Source organism: Cucumis sativus, chromosome 1 (assembly GCF_000004075.3).
Source record: "Cucumis sativus cultivar 9930 chromosome 1, Cucumber_9930_V3, whole genome shotgun sequence".
Classification (NCBI taxonomy): Eukaryota; Viridiplantae; Streptophyta; class Magnoliopsida; order Cucurbitales; family Cucurbitaceae; genus Cucumis; species Cucumis sativus.
The window spans coordinates 1,969,159-1,988,194 of NC_026655.2; the positions used below are offsets into that span (position 1 = coordinate 1,969,159).

The window sequence follows — 19,036 nt, forward strand, 5'->3', positions numbered from 1 at the left end:
TCCAAAATATACACATTTTTATCCATTTACACAGTAAAATCTATTAAATTCTCCACAATTTATTTAAATTTTGTTGAAATTGTAAAATATATAACATTTGACAAAAAAAAAAAAAACCCTTCATAACAAAAATATAATGTAATGAATTTAATAATTTTGTTCTATAAATTGAGTTTAAAAAATCCCTAAATTCTGTTGTTATGCTTTATAAAAGAAATCCTAAAATGTCACTCAACAAAATGTGGAATATTCTTAAATTTTGGTAAATATTAAATATTAAATTATTAATTCATTTTGCCATTTTGTTAATTTCACAATCATTCCACAGTCCAACCTTTGTATCAAATCTCACACTTTCACCCACTTGTTGTTTTGGTGTAGACCTCAATCTCATGCATGACATATACTAGAACAATATCCCTAACATTTGTTTACGTTTGAAGTTCAAATGTGGTTTGTGTGTTTTAATCCTATATGAACAATTCCACCATTTCTTTTAAATATTTAGATCACATTTTATTATTCTAATTATATATTCTTTCATTTTGGAAAACAACATAGCGTGTTTAGATTAGAATAAATAACAAGACTAATTTCAATTTAGGAGAATTCTCAAAAATAGCAATTTTGACATTGATAGATACTGATACGTTTCTATCAGTAACATTAATAAACAATGATATAAATCTATCAGTTTATATTATTCATTGAATCTAAAAATTCAAGAAGATTTGTTAGACGAAAAAATTTAACAAAATCATAATAGCCATATTATGCTACCTAAATATTGTTTTCATCTTCTACTATTTACTACTTCACTTGTTAGCGTGTACTTCAAAATCTTATTTGTTACTCATTTTTATTCTTTTACACCAACAGTTTCTTATCGTTGGCTATCACTCTACTGTTTCATTCTCAATAAGTGTTAATAATTAGTTTTTGACCCAATTTATAAATAAATGAATGCATGCATAAATATATGAATAAATAAATGGATTTTTTTTTTTAAAAAAATGATAAATTCGACAAATTAGAGCAAAAAAGTTCATAAAATAAAAAAGTTTTCGAAAAATAGCAAAAGTCTAATCTATGCGTTTGCCGGGAGTCGAACCCGGGTCTATTGCTTGGAAGGCAATTATCCTAACCGTTGGACTACAAACGCTACTGTTGAGGGATTCATGCAAGGATGTTTATTTAGAAATACTATTTAATGTTTGTTTTGAAAATATTGTTTAATGGTGTTAGATTTTTCTAACTTTGTGTCATACTAAAAAGTGATTCCACCAATGTTGACTCGTAGGAGAAGTTATGGTGGAACCAAAGAAGAAAGAATGGCAAATGCGTAACTTTATGCCTCCCATTCTGCCATCTGCCTCGTCACCCACTGGTCATGTCCGGGCATGCCTTTTTCTCGTCTCCAGCTCACAAATTTGGACCCATCAACACACAAATTTCCCTTCTCAATTGCCTTTCGTCGGATTTGAAAACCAGAGGAGGTAGAAGGAGAGCATATTGCTCGCCATGGATTTGGAGGGACACCCATCTCTTCTTCACTTTCATATGCCCGCTGAGTGGGAACCCCATTCCCAATGTTGGTTGGGTTGGCCTGTAAGCTTCTTCTATTGCTTTCCTTCTCAGTTCTCATTCATTCCTTCTCTATGTTCTCTTTCGACTCTCACTTTTCCATTTCGCTCTCCTTCTGTTCTTTTTTTTTTTTTTTTTAAACAATGGATTGAGCGCTTCATTACTATGCATAATTTTCCTGTGAAATTGCAGGAACGGCCTGATAATTGGAGGGATAATGCAGTCCATGGACAACGAGTATTTGTTAAGGTGGCATCTGCAATCTCAAAGTTTGAACCTGTGACTGTCTGCGCTAGTGCCTCCCAGGTATTTGTAGAAAAAAATGATTTAATCGATCATGTACTTCTATCTCCTCCTTGAGGTGTTTAAAAATTACATTCGTTATAACCCAGTGGGAGAATGCTCGCAGTCAGCTACCGGCAAATATTAGGGTCGTTGAGCTGGGAATGAATGACTCCTGGTTTCGCGATACTGGACCCACGGTAGGTTTCTTCCTTCTTACTGATTTTTGGATCAACCTCAGTCAGCTTTCTAATTGCCAATAATTCGCTATTGCATAGTTTGTTGTAAGGAAAAGCATTTCAAATTCTGGTACGGCAGTGGAATCTGTTGCAGGAATTGATTGGACCTTCAATAGTTGGGGAGGTAAGGCTGTGGATATGTAAATATGGTATTACTATGTTAAAAGTAATAGAATATTTATAGCTTTGTGGTTTATTTCTGCTGCTGGCAATCAAAGTGATGTTGCCGTGAACCATTTTCCTGTAGGGCTCTTAAATAATTGCCAGTTTTACCTGGAGTAATAACTCATCATGAGAAGTCATTTAGAAAAGCACATTCTCTTAAAGAGAGTGGCAGTAGCTGTTGTGAAATTTCTATCATACGAATGTTCTTTAACTGTCATTCTTGTTGTTTTCTTGAAATGGAATATTTCTTGGCCTTGGCCTTGGCTTTGTAGGTGCTGAGGATGGTTGTTACGCTGATTGGAGTCTTGATCTTCAAGTTGCAAGGAAGGTTAGTGTCTATTCTTCTCTCTGGCTCCCACTTCATCCCTACATATTGTTGATTTTTTCTTTTGACCCCCTTTATGATTTTGTGCAGATCCTGGATATTGAGAGACTTCCTAGGTTTCCTAACACAATCATTCTTGAAGGTGGATCTATCCATGTAGATGGAGAAGGTAACAATATCTTCTAGTTAGATTGTGTTGTCATTTTCTCTCTCTCATTCGAGCTAGTTTCATCCACTAAGCAAGGGAGACTTTTTACCTTAGTAAAGAATTAGTTATCAAAATAGATACAACACAATATCATGTCAAATTTATGTCTGTTCTCTTTGTTACAAATATAGAACCAACATACAATTTCTCAATTGAGTGCACCCCTTCTATAAAAATGTGTATGGTGTGGTATGACCTCCCTTCCCTGCTTTCCTATCTCATGCATACTGCACTATGGGATCGAGATACTCTTACCTCATTGACAACCGTGTTATATTAAATTTATTGAATACAACATTTTTTCCCTTTTTCTTTAGGGACTTGTCTTACCACAGAGGAGTGTCTCTTGAATAAAAACAGAAATCCACATCTGTCAAAGGGTCAGATAGAGGATATTCTGAAGTCATATCTTGGGGTGAAGAAGATCATTTGGCTGCCTCGTGGACTATATGGTACTTGATCTGCATTTTTGCTAGACTAGGTTCTGTAGTTTTAACAACATTATTATTATATAAGATATTTACTTGAAGTTCATTTTCAAGTGCTTCATGGTTTATTTTAGTGTTTTTTCCCCTGTAAGTGGGTGTAAGCTTTGATTTTATTTGTTCTTCTGTAGTGATGTACTCGTTTGTTTCTCTATTTCATTGCTTAATTCACTTCAAATGTTAACAGGCGATGATGATACAAATGGTCATATCGATAATATGTGTTGTTTTGCAAAGCCTGGAGTGGTTCTGTTATCTTGGACTGATGATCAAACAGATCCTCAGTATGAACGGTCTATAGAGGCATATTCTGTTCTCTCAGAAGTTACCGATGCAAAGGGTAGGAAATTGGACATAATAAAACTCCATGTGCCAGAGCCACTTTATTTGACAGATGAAGAGGCTTCAGGAATCGTTCAGGTAAACAAGTCAATGTCCTCAAGTTTTTCATTTTACATCCTTACCTCAAAAAAGAAAAAAAACCTTTATTCTCTTGCCTGTATGTTTCCTTCCAATATAGAGCTTTAAGGCATCCCTTTACTCTTTCCCTTCTTTTGTACATTTATATGCACCTTTTAATGATATTAGGGGAATAACGTAGGTCCATTTGATTTCATTTTACGATTTCCTCAATTATCTTCTTGTTAGGATTCCCGTGTCTACGATATTATTAGACCATTCCCTTGTCCCTCATTTACTATTAAGTTAATCCATCCATGATGATGTTACTCTACTTCCCTCCAAACAAATAAAATGCTACAAATGTACTCTTAGACAACAGAGTTTACATGGATTTAGAAGTTCAAATCTTTTAATTATGCAAGAGTTAGAAGTGAACCCACAACTCACAGGGTGTCGATCTCCTTCGTCTTAATGATTTTTTTCTCTTTGAGTTACAGGATGGTGATGCTAAGCCACGACCTCCGGGTATGAGACTGGCTGCCTCTTATGTAAACTTCTACATTGCTAATGGAGGAATTATTGCACCTCAATTTGGGGATCAAAAGTGGGATGATGAAGCAATCCGTGTACTAGCCGGAGCATTTCCAAATCATGAAGTAATATATATAGTGCATTTAATTTATCATACATTTGCCATAAGTAACAATGTAGATAGATCGATTGTTGAAATTTTATACTATCCATGCTTAAGTTTCTTAATATTTTCTGGATAGATAAATACTCTTTAACCCCACATTGAACAATATGGTATAGAATTTTTAAATTAACTATCAAATAAATAACTAAGAAGTCATGAGTTCAATCCATGGTGACAACCTACCTAAGAATTAATTTTATTTTCTTGACACCCACATGTTGTAGGATTAGATAAGTTGTCCCATGAGATTAGTTAAGGTGCTCATGAGCTAGATTGGATACTCACATATATCAAAATATTAAAAAATAACTATAAAGTTCAGATATCACCTTGTACTTTTGATTAGTGACAAAAGAGTTGACACTGCTGCAAACAAAGAGGCCATAGGTCATCAAGAATTGTTCCCACATTGTTGTATCACCTTAGGTTGATCTACTTGTGTGACGAGCTAATCACCGATTCACCGGCACAATTTTTACCATGTTAATTGACTGATTATTGCTTATAACATACCTAGACTACAACTATATCATAAATTCAGCATCAATCTCCCTGCCCTATGTCATTTACTCATGAAAGTCGTGAAACGTTGTGTTGGTAGTTTGAATATTGTATATTTTCCCTGAGATGTTTCCATTTCTAACATCTCAAACTAGTTATTTGCAATGTCCGATTGTTTCAGATAGTTGGAATTGAAGGTGCTAGAGAGATCGTATTGGGAGGTGGAAATATACACTGCATTACTCAACAACAACCAGCAATAACCTCTTCACTTTCAAGACAAGTCTGATGGGCAAAATAAGATGAACCATTCGAGTTGAATCAAAATTCTCTTAGTCTTGTGTGTGTGGATGGTTCGATAATAAACATGTCCAAGATATGGTACTTGAAGTTCTCTTAGTCTTAGGTGAGATGATCTGAAATTTGAAAAATAACTGTTGTATTTTATATTTTTAAAAAGAATCTCGAGTTTCATATATTTTGTCGTAGTTATTAGCTTGAATTTCAATCGACTCAACCTGATTTTAATTAATTTACAAACATGTTTATGTTATCAATTTTGTGTCATTATTAAGTTACATTCAGTCAAATGATATAGTATGTGCTATGCATATATTAATTTGTAAGATTAATTAAATGTGTCTGTGATGCTAAAATAGTATATTTATCAAAGTATGTATATGTAAGTTTAAGAACTTCTTTCCTAATCACTTTTTATAATCAAATATTAAACAGGTTTGATACTATTTATCTAAAGCTATATTTATCGATTTGTAATAAAAATTGATATATATGGAATTAAATTTTATCACAAATATACTTAAACTGCTTTTACTCAAACATGTGAATTTTGAACATAAAATGTTCATTTTTCTTAAAGTGTTACCCAAACAGTAACAATATGATGCAATTTTCGAACAAAACAAATTAATCATCTTCCACTCATTAATTGGACTGCAGCTATTGTTTATGGAACTGGAGTGAGTCTCACGTGTCAATATAGATGTCAAACGCAAAGTAAACAACACCCGTTTTTAAAATTACCATGGATTCATTTTCGTGAATTTTGTAAATAGTTTCAATATTTTATTACTTTTTAGAAGATTCCTTTATAATATTTATAAATATAGAAAGTTTTTGTCAATGATAAGTTTATCGAGATCTATCAACCTCCATCGTTAATAGAATCGAAATTTCACTAAACACTTTTGTTGTTTGAAATAATTTTATTATCCAATAACTAATATCTATTTGCTAAAAAATTCAGTCAGTAGCTGTTTATTTATTTTCTTTTGTTTTGTTCAATTTATTAAGTCAGTAAATTTTCTTTGTTCACTTTAATAGATTGGGTCACACACTCAACTTAATTTAATGAACAAAACGGTACACCTTCTAATTCAATAACACATTTATTACTATTACTCTTTTATATTTAGAAGAAAAGACAAACTGTCGGTAAAGGATAATTTTTAGTTCAGTTTTTCTTGCAATAAAGTTTCCTTAATTAATTTAATTTGTTTCGTGTAATCGTTTACTTTACTTCATTTCCTCATACAACTTAATATAAATAATGAATTTAGAGAATCTTACATACGAACTAATAACTATTTGTTTGCTAACGGTGATTGTAATGAAATGAGTTTGTATTGTAAATAATTAAAAATAATTTGTTGGATTGAGTTTTTTGGATTCTATTTACGATACAAAATTCATTTTGTTCGAATAGTTTTCAATCTAATCATATTTATCAACGTTTTCACGTTTTATAACGAGAGATTGTATAAGATAACACACATTTAAAAATAGCCGTCAATAACATATTTTTTTGCATATTGAGTATAACAAATAATTGATGACTATCAAAGAGTTATCTAACTTTTAAATTTTTTACTTTTGTAATTTAGAAAAATGTAATGACATGAGATCTATTATCATAATATATATATATATTTTGCTATTTTTACGAGCATCCCTTTTATAATCTAATTTTTCTTTCGTACTTGATTACTCGTGCTTTCCAACGCTCATTTGATTCTTAGTAATTCAAAATTTTCCAATCAATCACTAGACATTGAAAATAATAAGTTACTTTCGACAAAATTTAACTCACACAAAAAGTTTAAATGGTCTAAATTATGAAATAACTATAAAAATTTTCAAAAACAACAAATTTTACAAAATATTTACAATCTATAGTAAATTCTATCACGATAGTCACTGATATGCTATAATGATAGAAGACTATCATTGATAAAATCTAAATCTTTTCCAAATAACTATGACTACCAATGTCTTTGTAAACTCTAATGTAACGTTCTTCGTTAATAGATTATGAAATTTGACAAACATTATGACTGATTTTTCTATTTACAACAATTTTCCTAATTGTGTGAAAGCAATACATATACAAATCTTTGTATGTGTATATATATATATATATAGTAAATACGTTAATATAGTTAATTTGTAACTGTTTTTGTTTAATAATATAAAATAAGAAATTAGTATTGAGCTAACCCCGGTATGAAATTGAGCTCAAATCACACAACTTCACGGTTCTCATGAATTCAAGAGTTTCAGATCTCACTTCGGGAATCTGATTTTGACATTTCTCAGATTCAAAGGGCGGGATTTCGAATCCGCGGTGAGATCTGTATGTATTCAGATTGAACAAGAAATGGGCTGCACATTTTCTGGATTGAATGCTTTCTACGATGCTGTGAATAGCGGTGGTGATGTGTGGATCAATGAGAACAGATTCAGGATCGTTAGGCAGCTCGGTGAAGGTGGCTTTGCTTATGTCTTCCTTGTTAAGGAACTGCTCGCTGATACATCTTCAGATGCTGTTCAAAGTGGTTTGCGCAAGAAATTCAAGGACTCCACTCATCTTTCTGGTTTCAACTTCCTTTCCTTTTCACGCCAACACATTTCGCTCATTTGATTATTATTATTTTTTAACTCACTGATTTTCCAAATTTGATCTTGCATCGACATTTATTGGTTTCACGATCTGGGTCGTTTGCGTTTGAATCTGAATCTATTTCAATTGTTTTTTCTTCATCTAGTATGATATTAGCACGGCTCTTTCGGTAGTTTTTCCGGTTGACGTGAATGAATGATGAAGAAAGATTTCCTTTTGATGACGCCTAATAATTTTGAAAACGAAGCTGTTCATGCCTCTCATCGATTTAAGTTTCACATAGTAAATGTAAAGCTTATGTTGTGCTTCGAATTTCAATTTTGTTTGACCTTAATAGAGTTATAGAATGTTCTGCCTTCTTATCTTTTGTATTGAATTTGATAAGAAGAAAACGGGATTCACTGCTCTCTGTCTCTCTGCGCCTTATCCTCCAAGCTACGGTCGGGTTGGCCAGTCAGTTGCTGTCATTACCATGTTATATGTTATCTGCAGTGAATCAGTAATGTTTTAATATACTTAGACAGATACCCGTGCCCATCAAGAAATGTATGTCATTTTACATGTATTTATAATGACTATTCTTGTGCTCTTTCGCTTTTTTGAGACTTCTCTTATTCAGCTAAGAAAATTAGGTTCTACCGTGATCTCTTCATGATTAATTTCTGGATAATCGCATCTTCTTTTTTTGTTTTTAGCTCCATCTTAAAAATAATTGACCAAAAATGTATATTGGAAATCCTTTTTGAACCAAGATTTAAAGATTTGGTTCTTCGTAGATAGAAGTGTTAATGTGGAAAATTTTGTTTCATAGTGCATTCTAATGAAGTACACTTTCAATTTCCTGGCTAGTCAACCAACTAAAACCAACTTTTGTTGCCTTATTTGCACAGATGATGGTTCCTATGCATTGAAAAAGGTGCTCATTCAGACTAATGAACAACTGGAATTGGTGAAAGAGGAGATTCGTGTTTCATCTCTGTTTAGTCATCCCAATCTACTTCCTCTTCTTGATCATGCTATAATAGCTACCAAGGTGATTGCCAAGGCCTACAGACTAATAGAACTTTTTTTTTTTTATGAGAGAAGCTGTAAAAGTTGTTTTCAAGATGTTTGATGGGCATCCATATTTCCACCTAGTTTCATGTGATCAACCCTACCTCTCTTTACTCTCTTACGAACATAAAACTCCATATTTCTTGCACACATTGTGAATATTCCTTGGTTATAATTGTTGATTCAAATGCGTATATTGGCTTGAAAATGAAATTTATCCTTGGTGTACACTTTTTACGTTTTTAGTAAAATTTGGGTTATGGTTCTGTCTTCATTTTTTATGTCAGGTGGCATCTGTCCGTAGATGACACTATTTGTGGTTATCTCTGCTATTTTTTGTGTCTTACTCTCAGTATAACCTCACTAAGTTAAAAAAAAAAAAATAGTAAAAGCTATTCGTAGAATATTTACTATTTTTGTATCAATGGTCAGCCTACCCAAGAACGATCTTGGAACCATGAAGCATACCTACTATTTCCAGTACATTTGGATGGAACGTTATTGGACAATGCAAAAACCATGAAAGCAAAAAAGGAGTTCTTCTCAACATCAGATGTTTTGCAAATATTTCGACAGGTAATTAGGAGTTTGAAACTTCTTATGGAATTCTTCTTCAAATAATTTCTCATCTCATTTAACTTCTGTAGAGATTGCCTTAGTTGCATTAGTTCATCCCAGAATATTGGTTTTGTCATGCTGTTCATCCGTCTCGATTTTCCATTTCCGTTTTCTTCTTCTTCCCCCTTCTCCCAATCCCAAGTGATTTTGGTGTCATCCGTGCTTTATAAAAGCCTGTTCTCTTACTGATTGAATTAATTGAACACAGCTATGTGCGGGTCTCAAGCACATGCACAATTTTGATCCCCCATATGCGCACAATGACATTAAGCCTGGTAATGTTCTCATAACTCGTAGAAAGGGCCAGCCTCCTCTTGCTATATTGATGGATTTTGGAAGTGCCCGACCTGCAAGGAGACAAATTAGCTCTCGTTCAGAAGCATTGCAGCTACAGGTTACCTCTATCGCTGTTCTTTTTTCAAGTCCACTACAGTTCAATTTGCACTTCTACCACGTGAAGTTTTGGAGATAAATGGGAACTTTTTGCACTTCACTCGAAAGTTTGAAAAACATACATGAGCTGATAGTTATGATAATTTGCTGTGTAGGAATGGGCATCTGAACATTGTTCTGCTCCTTTCCGGGCTCCTGAGTTGTGGGATTGTGCAAGCCATTCGGATGTTGACGAAAGAACTGATATTTGGTCTTTAGGATGCACGTTGTATGCAATAATGTGAGCACATTTTTTACCCTGAAATTGTGATAACTTTATTGATTTTGGAATTGTATGCAAGTATCGCAACTTATGTAAATACCTCCTGTGGATGGTGCAATGCTAGACCTCCTGTGTTCTGTCAACCCATCCTAATATTTCTCCGACTCTTTTCTTTCTCTCTGTTATTTATGCGCAATAACTTTGGAGATGGCAGTTGGGCCAACCGAGAAGAGTTTAAATCATGGATATAAGTGGCTTAATTATTTTTCTCCAATGATAACCTATCGAACTCTCTCCCATTTCTTCATTTTTAGATTTAGATGGTGATTTCTGTGAGCATATTCAACCAGTTATAACCAATTTTTTTCATTGCTAATGATCGTGCACGTCTGCATATCAATAGGTATGGGGTATCTCCATTTGATTATGTGCTTGGCGAATCTGGAGGAAGCTTACAGTTAGCAATCGTAAATGTACAGATCAAGTGGCCGGCTGGACCAACTCCTCCATATCCCGAAGCTCTTCATCAGTTTGTGAAGTGGATGCTTCAGCCACAGGCTGCAGTACGTCCGCACATTGATGATATTGTAATTCATGTTGACAAGCTTATCTCAAAGTTCTCTAACTGAGACATAATGGAAATGAGGCAAACCTCGGATCCTTATTCTCGTTAGGAATTATATTACTTTGAGCTACCTGGCTTTTCATGGGTGACACACCTGGCATTACTCGCTGTGGAAATAAAGCAGGAGCTGTTCCTATTCCAATGTTATACAGTTAATCGTCATAGTTTTGGCAATTGTTCAATCTTCAATGTTTTTGGACTATCCATCGGAAATCATATAGTTCTAATATTTTTGTAATTTATAACTACAGATTATTTTCATCTTCTTGATTATAGTTGTAGAAAATGCACCATTGTGCTACCCACATAATTTATGTTTCTAGAAGCATATATTTGTCCTAAAAAGTTTCTTGAGCCTAATAATGTTCCCCAACATTAAATTATGATATTGTATGATTGTAAATTTGAATGAATTTTCCTTAATATATTATTCAGTTATTTAGTAAATATTCTTTCTTCAAGTTGCATCACATGGAATTTGGTGACAGGTTATTTGTGGTTCCACCATTCAGGCAATCATGGTTACATGATAGCCGCTGATGGACAGCTGAGGTCCCATATACTTGAATAATGAATTTGTCTTAAATGGATTGTTGATGTACAGGTCTCTATTGAGGACTTGAGGAACGTTCTTCAAGGAGAACATCTTTGATTAAAAGCTTCATGTCTCGAATATTACACATGAAAGAAAGCATCAATTCCTCAGAATATTCACTGTTCTGCAACAAGATCAAGTGGGTAAAATATACTTTCTGTCTTGCTTTAGTTCATTGCCTAGTGATTGCATGTTGCAAAGAATTTGTATTCTATAGAAAGGGGGGATGATTTCTTTTTATCATATAGATTTGACTAATCTTCAAAACTACTGCACATATAGGAATCAAATAAGAGATTAATTCTCCATTTCCCAGCCGCCCCTGTGTCTTTGGAAAGCTTCTGGATGCTACTTTTCACGGACAGAAAACTATTAGCCACTGCATATAACTCTTGATAGTTTTCGCTTTGACATCCAGATGAATAGTAAATATACGTTTAAAATAGCTATTAACAAATTTAGATATGCTTTTCAATTGCTTAAACTTTGAAGAATTTTGTTGAATTCAAGGTTAATAAGAAGTGAAAATATAGTATTTCATATATTTTAGTTTCTGTTAAAAATTCTCTTCAGACCTAACAAAATTCTGATCAATGTTTAAGATTCTATTCTTCTTGCATCGGTATCAATTTATTGCTTAGTTGGATACTTAGGTATAAATTGAGGTGAATCCCATTTTTTAAGAACAAAGCAAGGGAGAGATGACAGTTGTATGGAAAGAGTTCTTGCAATGGAACTCTCCCATCCCATATATCTTTGGAGGCCTTGCTGTTGTTTTCGGAATCACTTCTGCCGTTCTTTTTATCCTTGCTTGCTCTCACCAAATATGGATGCGAAATTCTATCAACAACGACAAAGAGAAAGCAAGCAAAAACAAAGGAAGCGAGCAATTTGATACTACTCCAAGTATAGCTGTAATCATGGCTGGAGATGATCATCCCAAGTACATGGCAAAGCCTGTCTCTTTTGTTAAGAATTAGCTAGTCGAAGAGCGTTGAAGAAAAGAGAGTAGAAACTGTTTGTTAACTTAGAGTGAATTCTTAGAGAAATGTATGAGAAAATAGTGTCATAAGGAAGAGTTAAATTCTCAACTGTTTACTCCGAGAACTGAACTCTTACTAGGTGAAGTTTTCTTCAGTATTGTGGAACTAGCTACTTCTGATTAAAAAAACTGTGATCTTCTTTAGGATTAGTTCATCTTTCACTCTGATTAAGATACTATAGAAAACAACATAGGGAATATAAAATTTCACATACAGAACCTGAACTCAGATGGTAACTGTAGTTTACAGAGAAACATCTGCATGTTTATGGGAACCTAGAAGATAACTTGTGTCAGAGAAACTAGCAGTGCAGAGGCATAATGCCGTTCCCAAGGTCCCTCCATCCCTAGAAGCAGATATCTAGGCAGCAGTAGCAACACAAGCCAGCACAACTATTCACACAGAGAAAATTCAAATCATAGCATAATTTGGGGAGGGGGGAGGGGGGGGGAGAAAGAGAGAGGGAACTTACAATCCTCTGCAAAACCCATCACCTCTAAACTTAGTTTTCATTGACGGAGGTACAGTTTCAGATTTAGTTTCCCCTTGAGGAGGTACAATTGGAGGGTATGGCTGAGTCTGACCATGTTGCATTGGATCACACATAGGTGGGGCAACTTGGTAAGGACCTGGTCCAGTATCTATAAAATTATGCTACAGACAAAAAAATCAGAACAAACTTTCCTACAATAATTTATAATCTTTTATTTTTTTCGTTTTGTTTTCCCTTCAAAAGAAACTATAGAGAACAAGAAAAACTAAAGATGAAAATTTTGAAAAGTTACTAATTACTTTATATGGAAATCAAATCATCTGGCACAAATAATTCTTTACTTTAATGGATTTTCCTTTCTATTTCAGCATCATCTCTTGGAAAAGTAGCTACAACTAAAGAACAATTATTGATAGAAGAAGATAAAAAGATGACCTTGAGGTTGGTTCTGAAAATTTTGTTTCATGTTTTAGAACTCTTTGACTTTGTTTGGTTGGAGGTTGGATGTGCATTGAATTAGGCAAGGTATAAAACAGAGTGAGGATTCAAGTTGTTCACTTTTGCCTATAAAGAAATAAGATAGATCGTGGAGTGGTTGCTTTTCTTTGTAAATTTCTACAAATTTCTACACCTACTGACAGAAAGATACAATGTTAGCAGTTGTTTGTGAGGAAAGAAAATAGGTAGTTCTCTTGAAATTTAGGTAACCTGCTTCATCACAGCAAGACCACCAAAATTGTAAATCCAACTGCATAACAACAAGATACATTCTTTATACCGCCCAACTGCTTCAAGGGGAATAATATCCATGAAGTCAAATGGAGGAGCGATCTTGATCGACACGTCTTTAGTGTAAACCTCAATTTTCTCCAAGGTGACGATGGTACAACTCATTGCCATATATGTTTGTGGTGTTTTGTTCACGAAGACGATCGACTAGATAGAATTTTATGATGAAATTATTTATAGAATATATTAGCTATTAATTCCTTTTTTAGTACATACCTCACAATCATTGACATGCTCGTATGTTAACTGAGTTATGCTCCTTTTGTATATTAGCTATATCCATGTGATGGTATAAAGTTATAGAGATGGGAATAGGGAAAATCTATGAGCATAAAAGGACAGGTTGGAATTTAGGTTTATTCCTGTACATGGCTTGGTTGAATAATCCAAACCTTTTTTAGAATAAATTAAGTAGCCACTCAAGAATGGATTTATCTCTAAGCAAACACATGGGTGGGGGAGTAGGGGACTACTTGGAATTGTGAGCTAGTTTGGTGAAAAAATGACAGAACAGACATATTTGGAGAGACATAAGATCAAAATTAAAGATACAATTGTTGGGCATGAGATTTTAAAAAGTAACCAATTGGTCTAAAAAGAACATTAGAATAATGAATATCCAAAGATTTGGACAACTTTGAATTGTCTTTTTCACTTCTTCAACTGCATCCATTAAGGGCAGAAAGTTCCAAGTTGCATGTGGCGCTAAGTTATTATTATAAAAACCACTGTTTGTATATTCCTTAACAAAATACTAAAAATGGGCCTTCTCAGGTACACTCTTTGTTTCCCTTCCTTTCTATATACTTACAGAAAAAGATAAAAAGTAATTTTTTAAAGAAAAAAGCTATTGTTACTTCAAATTTAAATACTTGAGTTCTGAAAACCTAGTTCTATTCTATATGAACGTAATGATTTGTTTGTTTCATATATTTTGGACACTTTTATTCTTTTATATATGTGAGTGTTCAGGTCAGCTCATACATATTGATTAATCTCACCTTATAACATTTAGATGTCAAGCGAATACTATGGATTGGACACTGATTTTAATTATTGCACATTTATCACTATATGAAGAGGTAGATATTGGTCAAACATTGGATGTTGTATGGTAGAATTAAGAAAGATTAAAATCCCAGCTGCAAAAAGGCATTGTATGAGTCATCCCATGAACCTTAAGTCAAAAAGGATGTGTTCCAGACCAAACAAATAATAAATGACTTAAGATCTCATGTTTTTCTTTATCTCACGTGAACTTTGAGCCATATTTTAGTTTTCTTTTTCTTTTTCATTAAAAAAAAACTTGGTTAAGATGTTATGAAGAGAGAAAGAGAGAAAACGAGGAATAAATTATTTAATGAGACTATCGTGATATGATTCTCTTCATACATGTGACGATCAATACATATTTTGAGATACTTTCGTGGTTTCTTGTTTGTACATTCAATAGTGTAAAGCTATTGTGGTGGTCTCCTTGAATTTCTTGTTTCTTTGGATTTTGGCCATATTGTCTTGATTGCAATATCATATCTTTAATTCTCTCATGTGGAAGCTAAAGAGTGGAATAAATACAATGTGTGATACTTTTGTAGTTTCTCTCTCATACATTCAACAACGCAAAATTACGGCTAAATGTGGCACCCTCTTTGAATAGCTTCTCCTTACTTCAGTGATATTGTCTTGATTACAAAACCATATCTTCAATCCTCTCACATGGAGGCTAGAGAGTGGAGTGAATCCGGAGTATGATAATTGTATATTCAACCTTACAAAACTGTCTACTACATTGTGGCAGCTTCCTTAGATAGTTTATCGTGACCTTGTCTTGACTACACGGCGATATCTTCAATCCTCTTATGTGGAGGCTAAAGAGTGGAGTGAATCAAGTGTGTGAAGTCGAAGAGCAGAAAAAAGGACAAACAACAAGAATAATACATGGGCCAAACACTGTCGAGTGAGTATACATAACAAGTCATGGTGAAAGGGGAAGAGAGTGGGGAACAACTAAGCCATGTTTACAAGTGTGGGGGGCAAAGGATGGCCAAACCATCTGGATATTTGAACTCTTAACTTCATTTTGTTCCTGCCCTTCCTATCAATGAGGTCCCCATTAATAAGACTAGTCAATTATCTCTGCCAAATTATGTACAACTACATGCAACAAAAAACCAGCTATTCTTTTCTCTAAACTCCAAATTTTTTTAATGGACCATTCTACCTATCTTTGTTGCCTAACCCCTTGAATGCAACACTTGACTTGTTTTTGCTGGTTTAATATTGAAAAAGCAACCAAACTATTTTTTTTTTTTTTTTTTTTGTATAACATAAGAAAATGAAACCCTTTTGTTCATCTTTGTTTGATTCTTTTACATTGTTTTCACATGGAAGAACAGAGAGAGAAAATTCTTGAAAAAAGAAATAATGGGTCATTTCAAGAGTGAATGCCGAAGTAAATTGTGGGAGTTGTCTGTCTGATCACAGTTATTTCATATATCAACTCTGTTTCAGAAGGAAAAATAGCAAAAGGACATTTGGTTCCTTTACAGTTTCATTTCATTAAAAGCTTAAATTCTAGTGCAGTGTTGTTATTATTATTGTTGTTGTGTGTATATTTGTGTGTGTGTGTGTGATTTTTAATTAGCCCTTGAAAATAGAAATGACATTTTCCAAGGAGCTGGATTGCCAATTGGGATAAGGCACAGCCATTTTTATGGAACCAAATAATTGAGTTGTATTGAACAAAAGGAAAAAAACAATCAAACAAACAAAAAAAACAAACAGCCACCTTCATCATCATCAACCTGAAAACATGACTCACAATCTTGCTTTCTCTGAGGACCTAAACCTGCAAATAGAAAGAAGACAGAACCCACCCAAAAAAAAACAGAAAGATTTTTCTTTTTCTTTTTCTTCCTTTTCTCTTTTTTCTTTTTTGTGTGGCAAAATTTTCTCAGGTTGTTTTACTCAGGAAACCTAACTCTGAGTTGTGTTTATGGCACTTTTTTTTTTTTTTTTCCAAAGGATGAAAAATGGAAGAATCAATAGAAAACAAAGAAAGACCTTTTTTTAAATTTTTTTTTATTAAGAGGTCCATTTTCATCCTATTTAAGAACAAAAGTCTTATATTCTCTCTAGTTTTGTAAGGCTTAGCCAATCCATCTCTCTTCATTTAAAGCTTCCCTTTTCTAATTATGACAGAATTCAGAGAAGAGTTAAGATGATTATTACCATCTTCTCTTAAGAAAAACCAAACGAACCAACCCCATGTCCTTTCACATTAGCTTCTAATGATATTATTATACCTTTTGCAATAACAAGTTCTTTCTTTCTTTCTTTCTTTTTTTCTAGCTGTCTTCTGCTCACTGAAACGTCAGAGAATTTATTTGCCTTTTGATTTTCAGGTGGTGCAGTGAGGGTTTTTCTTTCAAAACTTGAAAAAAAAAAAAAGAAAAAGAAAATTGGGCTCTTTTTTTGTAGCTTTCAGGTGTCTAAATTCAGCTTCCCCATTCATTAACCTTCCTCAATTCTGTTATTCATTCTTCTTCTTCTTCTCCTCCTTCTCCTTCTTTACCTTAAACTCCTCAATTTGCTTGTTGATTGTTATGGAACCTTCACAAATTTTTGGAGTTTCAGAAGAATGTCACAGCAGTGAATCTGGTTGGACTATGTATATTGGATCTCCTGCTAATGATGATTCAAGCGATGCAGCTTCTGATGATGATGATGAAGATGAAGAACATAAAGGTTATTATTATGCAGCAAATAACCATAATGATAGTGATGATGATTCCATGGCTTCTGATGCTTCTTCAGGTCCATGTCATCAAAAAGGTAATCATAATCCATTTAAAGGGATGAAAAATCCCAATGGTGAAATGAATTTTTGCTTAGAAACAACCAGAACTGTTAGGAAGCCATTAATGGAAAAGAAGAAGAAGCAAAGAGCTGAGAGAAAAGAAGTCCAAGTAGGACAAAAGCCTAAAACTTCAGTTCAAAGCAGTTCTAAGGTAAGAAAAAGTATCTTGATGAGTAAAAGAAACTAGCTAAGCTAGTTCCTCTTCTTTCTTTTATTTTTTTTGGCTATTTCATTTATGCTTTGTTGTAGGCTGAAAAAATGAACACATGGAAAAACATGAGCTGTTTCTTTTACAAGACAATATTTTGGTAGAATCAGTTTAGTATATTTCCTCTCCATATTGATAGTACTTTATGGTAGCAGCGGATTATAATTCAGTATCTAAAAGAAAATATAAGAGGAGTGGGAACTGAACCGTTTTACCACTTCACTAGCTACTAACATTAGTATTATTCAGTTTTATATACAATGAGCATAAAGTTGAGAGCGGTTCAAGACACATCCTGAGCTTACACTAAATCCGTCGGTGGTCTACGTGTGTTTTTGAGGTTTATAGATTGTGCACAGGTAGAAGAATTTTTATAATGTTGTACCGCGAAAACAATGTCAAAACTTTGCCTAAAAAAGAGAACAGTGGTGTTTGCTTTTGGGGTCAATTCATGAATCTCACTGAACCATAAAAGAAACTGAACACATTCATTTCCCTTTGGGATTTCTTTCTCTCCAAACCTTTTTTCTTTTGTGTAAATGCACTGTTTTGTGTTTTTGAGCCATTTAAGTCCTTTTGTTTTTGCATATTGCTTCATGTGGCTTTTACTCTAAATTTCTTTACTTTACTGAAAATTAAAAGTGGTTGAATTGAAGAGACATTCTCCAAAATCAAATGGCAGATTGTTTCTAAGAAAAGCATTTCAATGTAGTTCGTGTTTCATTCATTTTCATGTAACTCACGTTCAATTACAAGTTGTGATGTGGTGAACTTTTTCCTTAGAACAACGAGTTAACTCAATATTTACAAAATATAACAAAATTTTAAATTTTATTAATAATAGCTCTATTAATGCATATACACTATATTAATGTTTACCAGTGCCTTTCATTATAGTATATCTTTTTTCTCTTTCATAACTAAAGTAGACGTGTCGAGATAGGTGCTATTAAAGATAATTCTCATGTGTAATGACCAAATTGGATATTTGACATCTAAAAACCTGAAGGTGTAGACCAAAAGTGTCATTATTATTTTGAACAAAAGACCATTTGTGTTTGTTGATTCTAACTTTTCTTTTTTAAACTGAAATAAAGGAATTTATAGAAAGTATGGGTAAGAAAAAGTGTAGAGACAAAGTCTGGTGGTTGAATGCGATAGCAAATTCAACATTTTATTGCTTAATAGTAACCATGAAAATCCATGTGATTTAATTCTTTATAGATATCTCATTCTTATTATCTTTACATTTATTTCTTCGAAATGCCTCGTCATCCAAATATTCGTAAA

At 33.4% G+C, this 19,036-nt stretch overlaps 3 protein-coding genes, 1 long non-coding RNA gene and 1 other non-coding gene across 7 annotated transcripts; 3 read left to right on the forward strand and 2 right to left on the reverse strand.

Moving 5' to 3' along the window:
- Positions 1–1,090: 1,090 nt before the first annotated feature.
- On the reverse strand, positions 1,091–1,162 carry TRNAG-UCC. Its single transcript has one exon. It is a non-coding gene; the product is annotated as a tRNA-Gly (tRNA).
- A 174-nt stretch (positions 1,163–1,336) lies between these two features.
- LOC101210752 (agmatine deiminase) lies at positions 1,337–5,445 on the forward strand. Its single transcript, XM_004138159.3, has 10 exons — positions 1,337–1,608; positions 1,777–1,890; positions 1,977–2,066; positions 2,145–2,229; positions 2,543–2,598; positions 2,686–2,764; positions 3,121–3,255; positions 3,476–3,708; positions 4,188–4,346; positions 5,070–5,445. The coding sequence occupies exons 1-10, from the start codon at positions 1,522–1,524 to the stop codon at positions 5,175–5,177; spliced, it is 1,146 nt and encodes a 381-aa protein (XP_004138207.1). The 5' UTR covers positions 1,337–1,521; the 3' UTR covers positions 5,178–5,445.
- A 1,938-nt stretch (positions 5,446–7,383) lies between these two features.
- LOC101210993 (serine/threonine-protein kinase 16) lies at positions 7,384–11,206 on the forward strand. The gene is made up of 6 exons (XM_004138160.3): positions 7,384–7,782; positions 8,699–8,841; positions 9,294–9,437; positions 9,688–9,873; positions 10,028–10,152; positions 10,538–11,206. The coding sequence occupies exons 1-6, from the start codon at positions 7,566–7,568 to the stop codon at positions 10,761–10,763; spliced, it is 1,041 nt and encodes a 346-aa protein (XP_004138208.1). The 5' UTR covers positions 7,384–7,565; the 3' UTR covers positions 10,764–11,206.
- A 172-nt stretch (positions 11,207–11,378) lies between these two features.
- Positions 11,379–14,024, reverse strand: LOC116401748. Of its 3 annotated transcripts, none has more exons than XR_004214093.1 (2): positions 13,326–14,024; positions 11,379–13,051 (listed from the first exon to the last, which is right to left on the reverse strand). It is a non-coding gene; the product is annotated as an uncharacterized LOC116401748 (long non-coding RNA). The 3 variants fall into 3 exon arrangements; XR_004214092.1 differs by having other exon boundaries at positions 11,379–13,038; positions 13,326–14,021; XR_004214094.1 differs by having other exon boundaries at positions 11,379–13,026; positions 13,326–14,018.
- Positions 14,025–17,284: 3,260 nt separating this feature from the next.
- On the forward strand, positions 17,285–17,850 carry LOC105434528. The gene is made up of 2 exons (XM_031881247.1): positions 17,285–17,689; positions 17,788–17,850. Exons 1-2 carry the CDS (start codon positions 17,285–17,287, stop codon positions 17,848–17,850), a joined length of 468 nt encoding a protein of 155 aa, XP_031737107.1.
- The last annotated feature ends 1,186 nt before the right edge of the window (positions 17,851–19,036 follow it).